Below are 13,199 nucleotides of genomic sequence, written 5' to 3'. Positions count from 1 at the left end.
AGAATCCAGATCCTTGATTTTAAACTCTGGCTTCATTAACTTCAGTCAAACTTCACTTTACCTGAAGGCTCAGGGGCATAGCTACCCACTGTAATCATGGGAAAGGCCGCCTAAGAACGCACCTGTGTACATATCCCATGTGGTGGATGTAGTCGAGGGCCTTCAGCACCCCCTGCAGGATGTAAGCAATCGCCAGCTCATTCATGCCATCCATGAAGTGTGTACAGATGAGATCTTTTGCAGAACCTGGAGAAAAGGATTGCATGGAGGCAGTGAAAGGTAATAGAGGAGGAAAACACAGGCAATCTGACAACAGAGTCCCAATAACCCCTTTCTACCAAGAACCCTTTCCCACTCACCGTATGCCATGAATGATGTGACAACCCACAGCTCATTGTCTGCAATAAAAGTGGCTCGATATGGCACGATATTGGGATGGTTGAAGAGTTTGGAGACATGCAGCTCGCCCTGGAAGCAATGATGAAGCTGAAGTCAGAACCAAATGGCACTGAAGGATGCTGCTCAACACAAAGATGGCAGCATGGACAATAGGGGGACCTGGCACTTTCTGGGTGTTCTCAGAGTCATGGGAACAGCCTAAGCAGGTGCCTGCCAACATAGGAAAAACAAGGCCCTGCTGCCTCTGCAGGGACCCAGCACTGCTTTGCCTCTGCCAGATAGGGAAACTGCCAACAACAAAGGGTGCCAGCACACTGACTCAGAGATGATGAAGGCAAACTGTTGACTGAAGACTTCTGAAGTTATAAGCTTATCTCAATTTCAAGGGCCAACGTATAGAATTCCTCTTTAAGATAAGAAAACAAAAAATATTTTGTTGTTGTTATTTGTAGAGACAAGGTCTCACTGTGTTGCCCAGGCTGGTCTCAAACTCCTGGGCTCAAGCAATCCTTCTGCCTCAGCCTCCCAAAGTGCTAGGATTATAGGCGTGAGCCACCGAGCCACTGCACCTGGCCAAAAATGTTTTCTTTTTTATTTTTTTGAGACAGGGTCTTGCTCTGTCACCCAGGCTGGAGTGCAGTGGTGTGATCCCGTCTCACTGCAGAATGAACTTCCCAGGCTCAAGTCATCCTCCCACCTCAGCCTCGCTGGTAGCTGCGACCACAGGTGGACGTCAACATACCTAGCTAATTTTTTTTATTTTTTTGTAGAGACAGGGTTTTGCCACGTTGCCTAGGCCTGCTTTGGCCTCCCAAAGTGCTGGGATTACAGGCGTGAGCCACTGTGCCCAGCCCAAAACTATGTTTCTATTATAAAAGAAAACATGGCCGGGCATGGTGGCTCACGCCTGTAATCCCAGCACTTTGGGAGGCGAGGCAGGCGGATCACTTGAGCCCAGAGTTGGAGACCAGCCTGGGCAACATGGCGAAACCCCATCTATATGAAACATACAAAAAATTAGTTGAGCATGGTGGTGCATGCCTTTAGTCCCAGCTACTCGGGAAGCTTAAGTGGTAGAATCACCTGTGCCTGAGCAGTTGAGGCTGTGGTGAGCTGTGATTGCACCACCGCACTCCAGCCTGAGCAACAGAGCCAGACCTTGTCTCAAATAAAGAAAAAAAAAAGAAAAAGAAAACATAGTTGATGGAGGAGAAGGCCAGCTGAGACTGGCTTCTGCTCCATCCTCAGACCCACCAAACTACTATGAACAGATGAACAGGTCCTAGAGCACCATCAGGTAACCACCAATTCAGAAAAAGTTGTAAATGAAGGAGGAGAGGGGCTGCAACTAACTCTACTGAAGGAAAACTGCCCCAGGCCCTGAATCTAAGCTGGCATCAGGAAAGGAGAGTCTAACTCCCAGGCACTTACTAGACTCACAGTCTCTCTCCGTTTTGTTTTGTTTTGTTTTTTGAGCCAGGGACTCAGTCTGTCACCCAGGCTGGAGTTTGGTAGTGCAATCTCAAACTCCTGGGCTCAAGCAATCTCCCTGCCTTGCCCTCCCAAAGTGTTGGGATTACAGGCGTGAGCTACCATGCCTGCCCCCTCTCTCAGTTTAACGAGAGAGTGGCTACTTGCTTCTCGAATAGAAAGGAATGTCAGGACTGGGCATAGTGGCTCACACCTGTAATCCTAGCATTTTGGGAGGCTGAGGTGAGTTGATTGCTCGAGCTCAGGAGTTTGAGACCAGCCTGGGCAAGATGGTGAAACTCTGTCTCTACAAAAAATACAAAAATTAGTCAGGTGTGGTGTGCCTATAGTCCCAGCTACTTGGGGGGCTGAGGCAGGAGAATCACTTGAGCCCAGGAGGTTAAGGCTGCAGTAAGCCGTGGTCCGGCCACTGTACTCCAGCCAGGGCAATAAAATGAGACCCTGTCTCGAAAAAAAAAAGAAGCCAGATGCGGTGGCTCACATTTGCAATCACAGCACTTTGGGAGACTAAGGCAGGCAGATCACCTGAAGTCAGGAGTTTGAGACCAGCCTGGCCAACATGAAGAAACCCCGTCTTTTCTAAAAATACAAAAGTTAGCCGGGCATGGTGGTGTGCGCCTATAGTCCCAGCTACTCGGGAGGCTAAGGCAGAAGAATCGCTTGAACCCGGGAGGCGGGGGTTGCAGTGAGCCGAGATCGTGCCACTGCACTCCAGCCTGGGTGACAGAGTGAGAATCCGTCTCAAAAAAAAAAAAAAAAAAAAAAAAGAAAGAAAAGAAAAAGAAAGGAACATCAGGCAAACAGGAGGCTGAGAGCCAGAAGATGGCCACTGGTGGCAGGGCAGGCGCCTTGTGTCTGGAACAAGATGGCCTGGGTTTGAATCCTGCCTCTGCCATGAGCAAGTTACTTAGCTTCTCTCTAAATAATAAATAAATGAATAAAAAAGCCAGAAGGGAGTGTTTGGAGAAGAAAAGGGAAATATAAATTAGCCTGAGCAGCATTTCAGCCCAATCCTTAGTGCCAAATGGCCAGGATTCTCCACTGAAAGCTTCCATAACTTCCGAACGTTTAGTCTCCCTTCATTTCTCTGTAATTCCTTGTAATTCCTATCAGAGCCAAGAGCCCACCCTCCCTCCATGTGACACACTCATGGTTTATTACCTGCAAGAATGTTACCATCTCATTGGAACAAGCTTCTAGGTTAATCCTCCGTACAGTCACGTACTCTCCTGTTGGTTTGTACCTTGCTAGATTCACAGTCATCAGGTCCTCAAATCCTTTGCCTAAAAGAAAAAGGGAATGCCACACGCAAGGACAAGAACAACAAAGGGTTTTAAGAAAATTTTCCTTTAAAAAAGGGACTTGATTTCAAAAGAAACTTAATGTTAAATTTTTCACGACCGTTACTTTTTTTTTTTTCCTTTTCCCAGCAGAATTTAATTGTTATGTTCATGGCTCACATTTCTTGATTTTTCTCTCATCAGTTCCTTCTCAGCCAACCTTTCTGACTCACTATGGCCAGGACACCGGAAACATGCAGCCACAAAGGAAAGATGGCAAAAGAGCTTCTTTCCTGGAAGTTTGATCTCTTCCCATACTTGGCAGAAAAAAACAAAGAAAACCCACAGAAGCAAGTCTGTGCCCATGAATCCTCGTAACTAGTGGATGGCCTCTGCTGTACACACATCTGGGGCTGCTGAGAAAGCTGCAGCAGCCCCTGGAGCAGAGAGCAGGAGAGTAAGGACAGCCCCTGCACATACCTATCACAGTGACCAGCTCGTAACACCCTCCCTCTGGCAGAAAGCTACTCATGACCTCCTGTTTAGAGAAGGATGCTATTGACTCTGAGCTCGCATCATTGGTCTAAAAAAGAAAAAGAAAAATAGGTTAGGAGAGAAAACTGGGGGTGGGATGGGCGTGGGGTGAAGGTGGTAATTCAGACCCACGAGGAGACTGGCATCTAAACACACACACAAATCCCGACTCAGTGCCAGCACTATTTGAAGAGAAACAAAACACCACATTCAGTGTAGTAATCAGCACTAATATCAGAGCAAGTGTTAGGGTTGTCTACAAATGAGGAGACAAGGACCTGTTCCCATCAAATGTTAATCTGCTTGTCCTTTCCAACAATCAATGCATTTGCTAAAAGCTATGAAATTCTCACTTGGAGAAGGGATGTCTAGAGAATGGAAGCGTGTTTGGAAAAGAGAAGCAGGTGGAGAGGTAGGGGTTCTCATGAATTTCCTGATGCATTAGGATCCTATTTTTAAGGTCCTGACCACAAGATCCCAAAAGGTCAAACACTGAATCTTGCTCTAGGGAAAATGTGGCCAGGAGTAGCCCCCTCTTTAGCAAACCAAGAGCCCGGGCCAGTCATTGCCTGACATTTCCAAGTGAAGTGGGAGAACCCTGATGCCCTGAGCTGCAGGCAAGGCACAGAGCTGTCAGGTCTCAGGCATCGTCCAGGCAGCTGACGTGGCCTGCTCCCTCGTTCCTGCCCACGTGTGCTGTGAGTGAAGCTGGAGTCCAGCCACTTAGGATGTGTCACAACTCTGGCCTCTAAGGTCCTAGAGGAAGGTGTCCAGCCATGTCTGAGTTTGTGCAAAACACATGGCAGACCAACAGCTCTTCTTTCAGCTTAATGGACTGTTTCCTTCTTCCACACCTAAATTTATGTGTATGATTTAGGGACTGTGACTGCTTTTCTTTTAGATTCTCTTTCTTTAGATGCACATCTAACTGAAATGGAGAAACCTGGGCCAGCTCATGTTTCATGGGCTGCACTCAAAAACCTGACCTCCAGGCAGAAAAAGTCCTTTGTGAAAGTATGAGAGGCTCCTGACCCAGCACTACTCAGAAGAGCACGAACTGAGAGTGTTCTGAAAAGGCGGTGCTTGAACAACTCTTTGGGAAGTGGCTCTGCAGAGGAAACCATAAAGATGATGGTGCTCTATACCTGTTAGATGACCAGAGTATACTTTCCAGAGCACTTCCACATTGCACATGATTCCTCCATAGCTCAGTCAAGTAGCCGGGACAGATCTTATCTCCACTTTTCACTAACAAAAACGAGGGCCAAGGAGATTACGTGACTTGCCAAAAATCAAAACGTGAGTACGTGGCACAGGATCCAGGCCCAAGCCAGTGAGATTAATCTACTACCCTGTTGGCTGACGTTTCACGTGTATCTGGTTTGTTTGTTGTTTTGTTGCTGTTGTTTTTAAGAGATGGGTTATCTCTCTGTCGCTCAGGCTAAAGTGCAGTGGTGAGTTCGTGGCTCACCGTGGCCTCGAACTCCTGGGCTCAATTGATCCTCCTGCCTCAGCCTCCCAAGTAGCTGAGATTATTGGCAGGAGCTGAGATTATTGGCTGTATGTGGTTTCAAAACAGTTGATGCTGCTGATGGGGAAAGAAACCCTCAAGTGGGCTCTGTCTCCCTCACCACTTACCCTGGCAATAAGAGGAACCTAGTCAAGCAAAATTAAGCCCTGTCACCAAATTCCATTTCTAATTTAATCAATTTTTAAATTTCTAAGATTTGGCCATATTGTTGTATTTCACTGTAGTTCACCCATTTTCACTGCTGTATAATATATTCAGCACATGAATATATCTCAGTTTATCCAATTCCAACTTTGATGGCTCATTTGGGTTGTTTTTCTGTTCTGCTATTATGGACTGTGCTACTATAAACATGTTTGAATATGTATCCTGACTAAAGCCTGTAATTAGGAGTGGCTGGAATTGCTAGTGACAGAGCATATGAACAAGCAACTGTTTGAGACAATGCCAAATTATTTTCCAAAATGGTTATACCAATTTACACTCCCACCAGCAATGTACGTGGTTTTTTTTTTTTTTTTTTTTTTTAGACGGAGTCTCACTGTCACCAGGCTGGAGTGCAGTGGCACGATCTTGGCTCAATGCAAGCTCCGCCTCCTGGGTCCAAGCAATTCTCCTGCCTCAGCCTCCCAGGTAGCTGGGACTATAGGTGTGAGCCACCATGCCTGGCTAAGTTTTGTATTTTTTTTGTAGAGATGGGGTTTTGCCATGTTGCCCAGCTGGTCTTGAACTCCTGACCTCAAGTGACCCACCCAGCTTGGCCTCCCAAAGTGCTAACATTACAGGCATGAGCCACTGTGCCCGGCCACATGTGTTCTTATTAATTTATCTTTTCCCCAACACTTGGTATTTTCAGATTTCTTAATTTTCGCCAGTCTCATGGATTTGATTTACATTTCCCTGATTACTAATGAAGATGAGGATCTTTTCATATATTTATCAGTCATGTGAGCGTTCTCCAAGGTGAAAATGCCTCTTCCTGTCTCTTGACCATTTTCCTATTGTTTCAGTGCAGGATTTCCCCAAAGTAGGCCCCACGGAACTCTGATTCTGCCAGTTGGATGGAAAAAGTTTCCATGTCCAGTGAAGTTAGGAAATGCAGCACACTCTCTCATGGAGGATCACAAGGTGTACGTCCATATTAAAGGCACTGAGAAATTCTGTAGTAAGAAAACTTAACTGTGTTTAACCCAGCATTTCCCAAAGAGATCTGTCTAGGGAACCTTTTGTGCCTAACATCTGTTAAATTTTGGGAAAGATAATTGGGAAAGGCTATTTTAAATAAAACATATGCTACAATACAAAGAGCATAGGCTTATGGGCCACATAGAGGCAGAATTTGTACTCAGGTCTGTTACTGGTTCTGTGACCCTGGGCAAGTCACTCTGATCTCTTGGGATCTCCATTATATCAGCAGCTGAATAATTTCCATCTCATAGTGTTGTATCTATTAGATGAGATAAAATATGTTAAGAGCTTAGTGCTACCTGGTGTATAAAAGACATTCAATACATGTGAATCCTATTCTCCTCCTCCTTCTATTGCTCTCTACTTTTTGGTGACTCTCCTGTTCAACAAATAAAATGGAAAAGAGAAAATGGAGGAAACAGAGAATCCTAAGCAGAGCTTGATCAGTAAAGTTGATTTGATACTGGTTTTTATACTTATCTGTGTTTTCTAATGCTCTCAAAATAAATTCTAGGATCATTAAATTTTATTTTATTTTATTTATTTATTTTTGAGACGGAGTCTCACTCTGTCACCCAGGCTGGAGTGCAATGGCATGATCTCAGCTCACTATAGCCTCTGCCTTTTGGGTTTAAGCGATTCTCCTCCCTCAGCCTTCTAAGTAGCTGGGACTACAGGTGCGAACCACCATGCCCGGCTAAGTTTTTTTATTTATTTATTTTTTTTAGACAGAGTCTCACTCTGTTGCCCAGGCTGGAGTGCAGTAGTGCGATCTCAGCTCACTGCAACCTCTGCCTCCTGGGTTCAAGTGATTCTCCTGCCTCAGCCTCCCAAGTAGCTGGGATTACAGATGCCTGCCACCACCCCTAATTTCTGTATTTTTAGTAGAGACAGGGTTTCACCATGTTGGCCAGATTGGTCTCGAACTCCTAACTTCAAGTGATCTACCCGCCTCAGCCTCCCAAAGTGCTGGGATTACAGGTGTGAGCCACCATGCCCAGCTAATTTTTGTATTTTTAGTAGAGACAGGGTTTCACCATGTTGGCCAGACTGGCCTTGAACTCCTGACCTCAAGTGATCCTCCCACCTTGGCCTCTCAAAGTGCTGGGATTATAGGCGTGAGCCACCATGCCTGGCCTAGGATCACTAAATTTTTAAAAATTATTATTATTATTATTTGAGATAGGCTCTCACTATGTCACCCAGGCTGGAGTGCAGTGGCAAGATGATGGCTCACTGCAACCTCAATCTCCCAGGCTCAAGCAGTCCTCTCAAGTGGCTAAGACTACAGGCATGTGCCACCACGCCTACCTAATTTTTGTATTTTTTGTAGAGATGAGGTCTCCCTATGTTGCTCAGGCTGGTCTCAAACTCCTGGGCTCAAGCGATTGTCTTGCCTCGGCCTCCCAAAGTACTGGGATTACAGGCTTGAGCCACCGCACCCTGCTGACTCTAGCTTCTTCAAACGATCTCATCTTCAGAATCATCTTAAGATCTTAAGATACTGGTTACCACATGCCAGGTACCTCACCAAGGTGAGAGAGATACACAACCAGGAGGCAAAAATGGAGCAGCAATTTGAGCAAAAAGCCTCAAGCAAGAGTTCTGAAATGACAACTCTCCATCGGTTTAGAATTCACAACGCTCATTTGGTCTTGAAGTGTCTCATTTTCTCAACCTTATATACCCCTAACTCCTGCACATATTCTTGCTCTGCAGATTCTGTTTTCTGAAGTATTAATCTATTCCTTAATAAAATCAATGTTAACAGTTAATAGAAAGCTCAGTGGGTTGCTTTCAGACCCAAACTCCCCACCCCAGCCTATGAGTATACAAATGATTTGGCCCTTGCCTACCTCTGTGATCTCATTCCACACCACGCTCGCCTGACTTGAACAACATTCCCACATAAACAAGCGTGTTCCAGTCTCAGGAAACTTGCACTAACTGTCCCTTTGGAACCCTCCTAGCCTCCTTCTTCCCTTGACCCTGCTATTTTTCTCATGGCTACCTCCTCAACATCACTGAGGTCTCAACTTAAATGTCCTTTTCAGAGAGACTGCCCAGCCAAAGTAAACTAGGCTCCTGGTCACATTATCAGACAGCCTTGCTTTCCTTTCTTCACAGAAGTTACCATTGCAGCTTATTTCTCTAAAATCTTCCACTGAAGTCTCTTCCATTAAAATGCAAGCACCAGAAGGGCAGGGACCTTGTCTGTCATGTTCACTGATGTATTCCCCCAATGCCTGGAACACCGCTGGCAAATACTTAAAAAATGAAAATGATTTAAGCAAAGTTTGAACTGAGGCTTTCTGCCCATGATCTTTTCATTCCCATGGGCTAAAGAAGAGAATAGGTCAATGCAGCCAGTTCCTTTGGTAACGGGTTCAGCATGATGACCTATGCTGGAAATGCCAGGCTCATAACGACACAGTCGTTAGATTCCTGTGTTACTCAGGACACTCTATAGATCAGAATCTGATTCCTGCATGTGAGAAAGTACTGCATTTTTCAGTAGGTAACAATATGGCCTCAATGAGAGGCAACTACTTTGTATCTGAAGGTCTTCACACATCTGCTCTCTAAGCAAACTCCTTAAAATTTCTCTCACTTGAAAGAGACTATGAAAGACAGCTGAGTCCTGAGATTCAAATATTCATTTTATGTACTCTAAATAACTCCCTTTGGAGAAACCACAGATAGATACTACTTTTTTTTTTTTTTTTTGAGACAGAGTCTTGCTCTATCGCCCAGGCTGGAGTGCAATGGTGCGATCTCGGCTCACTGCAACCTCCACCTCCCAGGTTCAAGTGATTCTCCTGCCCCAGCCTCCTGGGTAGCTGGGATTACAGGTGCGTGCTACCATGCCCGGCTAATTTTTGCATTTTTAGTAGAGATGGGGTTTCATTGTGTTGGCCAGGCTGGTTTCAAACTCCTGACGTCAGGTGATCCGCGCACCTCGGCCTCCCAAAGTGCTGGGATTACAGGCGTGAGCCATGGCGCCCGGCAGATAGATACTTCATTACCTATGTCCCTCTTCCTTGTCAGGCATGCATATAAGCTTATAAGACATATTGTCTACTAGGCTATACACTAAGACACATTCTTGCTAAGCCTAGGTAGAGAATGATTCATTAAACTATCAATGTGCTTAGTTAGTAACTTGACAATATTTATTTCTACTCTCCAGTATTACAGAAAACTACCAAAACTAACCCAAAAGTATTAGTTTTAGAAAATAAAATTCTTTTTCTTTTTTTTCTTGAGACAGGGTCTCACTCTGTCACGCAGGCTGGAGTACAGTGGCATGATCATAGTTCACTACAGCCTCGAACTCCAGGGCTCAAACGGATCCTCCCACCTCAGCCTCCCAGGTATATGCCACCATGCCAGGCTAATTTTTTTTTTTTAATTAGGGACAGAGTCTCACTGTCTCCCAAGCTGGAGTGCAATGGCGCTATCCTAGCTCACTGCAGCCTTGAACTCCTGGGCTTAAGGGATTTTTCTGCCTCATCTTCCTGGGTAGCTAGGACTACCAGTGTGCGCTACCATGCCTGGCTAGTTTTTTTGTTTTTAGAGATGGGGTCTCACTATGTTGCCCAGGCTAGCTTCAAATTCCTGGCCTCAAGTCATCCTCCTGCCTCAGCCTCCCAAAGTGCTGGGTTTACAGGTGTGAGCCACCACACCTGGCCTTTAGAAAATAAAGTTCTGGGGGCTGGGTGTGGTGGCTCACGCCTGTAATCCCAGTACTTTGGGAGGCCGAGGCAGGCAGATCACAAGGTCAGGAGATTGAGACCATCCTGGCCAACACGGTGAAACCCTGTCTCTACTAAAACTACAAAAAATTAGCTGGGCATGGCAGCGGGCACCTGCAGTCCCAGCTACTCGGGAGGCTGAGGCAGGAGAATGCCGTGAACCCGGGGAGGCAGAGCTTGCAGTGAGCTGAGATCGCGCCACTGCACTCCAGCCTGGGCGACAGAGCGAGACTGTTTAAAAAAAAAAAAAAAATGAAAAAAAAGAAAATAAAGTTCTTGGCCAGGCATGGTGGCTCACGCCTGTAATCCCAGCACTTTGGGAGGCTGAGGCAGGTGGATCATCTGAGGTCAGGAGTTCGAGTCCAGCCTGACCAACATGGTGAAACCCTGTCTCTACTGAATACAAAAAATTAGCTGGGTGTGGTGGCACATGTCTGTAATCCCAGCTACTTGGGAGGCTGAGGAAGGAGAATCGCTTGAACCCAGGTGGCAGACGTTGCAGTGAGCTGAGATTGCACCACTGCACTCCAGCCTGGGCAACAAAAGTGAAGCTCCGGCCGGGCGTGGTGGCTCACGCCTGTAATCCCAGCACTTTGGAAGGCCGAGGCAGGCGGATCACAAGGTCAAGAGATCGAGACCATCCTGGACAACATGGTGAAACTCCGTCTCTATTAAAAGTATAAAAATTAGCTGGGCGTGGTGGCAGGCACCTGTAGTCCCAGCTACTCGGGAGGCTGAGGCAGGAGAATCGCTTGAACCTGAGAGGTGGAGGTTGCAGTGAGCCGAGATCATGCCATTGCACTCCAGCCTGGGTGACAGAGCGAGACGCCGTCTCAAGAAAAAATAAAATAAGAAAAAAATAAAGTGAAGCTCCATCTCAAAAAAAAAAAGTTCTTGACTGGGCACAGTGGCTCACGCCTGTAATACCAGCACTTTGGGAGGCTAAGTAGGGTAGATCACTTGAGGTCAGGAGTTCGAGACCAGCCAACATAGTGAAACCCTGTCTCTACTAAAAATATAAAAATTAGCTGGGTATGATGGCACATGCCTGTAATCCCAGCTACTCGGGAGGTTGAGGCAGGAGAATTGCTTGAACCCAGGAGGCAGAGGTTGCAGTAAGCCGAGATGGCACCACTGCACTCCAGCCTGGGCAACAGAGTGAGACTCGGTCTCAAAAAAAAAAAAACCAAAAAAACACGAAAATAAAGTTCTTTATGAAACTGGCAATATGAGCTCACAGGCAATCTGGAATTGCATAAAATGAACTAGTCCAGTGATAGCAACTGCTCTGTCCCCAGCTCACTAGGAATGATTCTAAAATGGAGGCCTTCTACTTTGTGGATATTGTATAGGTCCGAACTCAAAGAGAGACCAAACTTCATTTAGGAAAACAAACAAACAAACAAGGAAACAGGCAATATTTTGAAAGGAAGAAGTCTAGATCATCTGACATTGCCACAAGAAACGCGGGTTAGTTCATCACACTGTTTCAGTTTTAGAACAGGTCTAAACTCAGATAAAAAGAATGAAATATTTAGCCCATTCTCTTTAAATGCAGCATGGCATAGTTTAATTAGTGCAATGTAATAATCTCCAACTGCTCATAGAAAGGACTAATTCTGTCAAAGTGTTTTCTTAGTTTCCCCCACCATGAAATGCATTTTATTCATTCTGAAGCATCTGAAAAATAAATAAGCAGCTGATATCCAGAAATGACCATAAAATAACTGTGTTTAAAGAGTTTAAAACAAAATACAGTAAAGCATACAAAGACAATATTCACAAAATGCTACCAAATAAACACATTCAACTTCCCACAAGTTTCACACAGGATAACTTTTGATATAACATCAGCAGCTGTAAAAATATAAAAATCCTATGTAATTGGCATCGTATTCTAGAAAAATAGCTAACTGAGCCTATAGGGAACGTTTTTGGTCTCCAGACTGGAAAGCATTTGGATCTGATAGAGAGGTGCTCCTGATTAGCAGATGACATAAGCACAGCCAAAGCTTTACTCAGAAATTCCCAGTCAACATCACTGTCCTTCACTCAACCTTAGGGCTGCTGCAGAAGCTGCAAATGTCTGCAATCTGAACAGAGTCAGAAGTCTAGGTAGGAAAGGTTCTTATCCTCTCTCCTTATAAGACACTGATTCATATATTCCAAAATAGCTTGGTACATTGTGCACATCTGGTGCTATTTATTTAAGTAAAATAAACTAGAAGAGAAGGAAACAGGGTAAGAATCTTGCAGCTTTCACCAATGAAAAAAGTAAATCTTCTGTTTTATACTTTTTAATTTTGCTTTTGTTTTTTAAGGTAAGAGATTTGAGGTCCTGTCTTATTATCTAGGCAGAGATATGTATTATCTCTGTGGACTAAAATCTATTATTAATAAACTAAGGACGGAAAATTTAATACCATTAGTCACTAAACAATAACCGTATTTCTGACTGTTGAAACTTACTTTTTTGGGGGAAGGGGTGGCAGTCGATTGGCAGGGCTGGGGAGGGGAGGAGACCTTAATCCCCAGAAGAGACAAAAACTACCTGAGACTTTTTTCAGTTTTCAAACTACATCCAAATTTTTCCAGGGTGAAACCTGAATCTCCACAAGTACAAAAATCACACTACAAATAAAGCTCAGTGACAGATAAGCAGAAACATAAAATGATAAGCCAACAAAACACACAAACTTCCACAAGAAGTCATCTCCATGCAACAGCCATAGTGCTAGGGCCTAGGAAGCCACTTACTTTTCTCCGAGTGTCACCCGGAGGCTGCTCTGGGGTAGAGAAATTGATTGTTGGCATTTTGTGTTTTAGCAGAAGACACACCCACATTCAGAACAGCAATTATTGTACTTAGGACTACATTTATTAATAGAAACCACTTAAAAGTCATTACAGCAAAAAGTGCCTGCGGGGCTACATATAAACACACACAGATCCACAGTAAAAATGCTGCAGAGAGATAGGGCTTTAAACATGGATCTATGGTTCTTCAAAAGGTGGCAAGGC

At 44.9% G+C, this 13,199-nt stretch overlaps 1 protein-coding gene across 10 annotated transcripts in view; it reads right to left on the bottom strand.

The window, feature by feature from the left end:
* STRADA (STE20 related adaptor alpha) overlaps window positions 1-13,199 on the bottom strand; it is a 39,000-nt gene that overhangs the window by 7,500 nt on the left and 18,301 nt on the right. For 6 of the 10 annotated variants that reach the window (XM_004041158.5, XM_063706196.1, XM_004041159.5 and 3 more), the window contains exons 3-6: window positions 3,651-3,753; window positions 3,052-3,173; window positions 360-468; window positions 123-246 (exon numbers count right to left, since the gene is read on the bottom strand). In XM_004041158.5, the coding sequence (XP_004041206.1) occupies window positions 123-246; window positions 360-468; window positions 3,052-3,173; window positions 3,651-3,753 (458 nt within the window). Of the gene's footprint in view, window positions 1-122; window positions 247-359; window positions 469-3,051; window positions 3,174-3,650; window positions 3,754-12,935; window positions 12,965-13,199 lie in introns of all 10 variants that reach the window. The other 4 variants (XM_004041156.5, XM_019026775.3, XM_019026774.4 and 1 more) reach the window with 1 other exon arrangement.

The sequence above is a fragment of the Gorilla gorilla genome, chromosome 4 (assembly GCF_029281585.2).
Source record: "Gorilla gorilla gorilla isolate KB3781 chromosome 4, NHGRI_mGorGor1-v2.1_pri, whole genome shotgun sequence".
Taxonomy (NCBI): domain Eukaryota; kingdom Metazoa; phylum Chordata; class Mammalia; order Primates; family Hominidae; genus Gorilla; species Gorilla gorilla.
The sequence above is the reverse complement of the archived record's forward strand: the minus strand, read 5'-3'. Positions and strand labels throughout refer to the sequence as shown.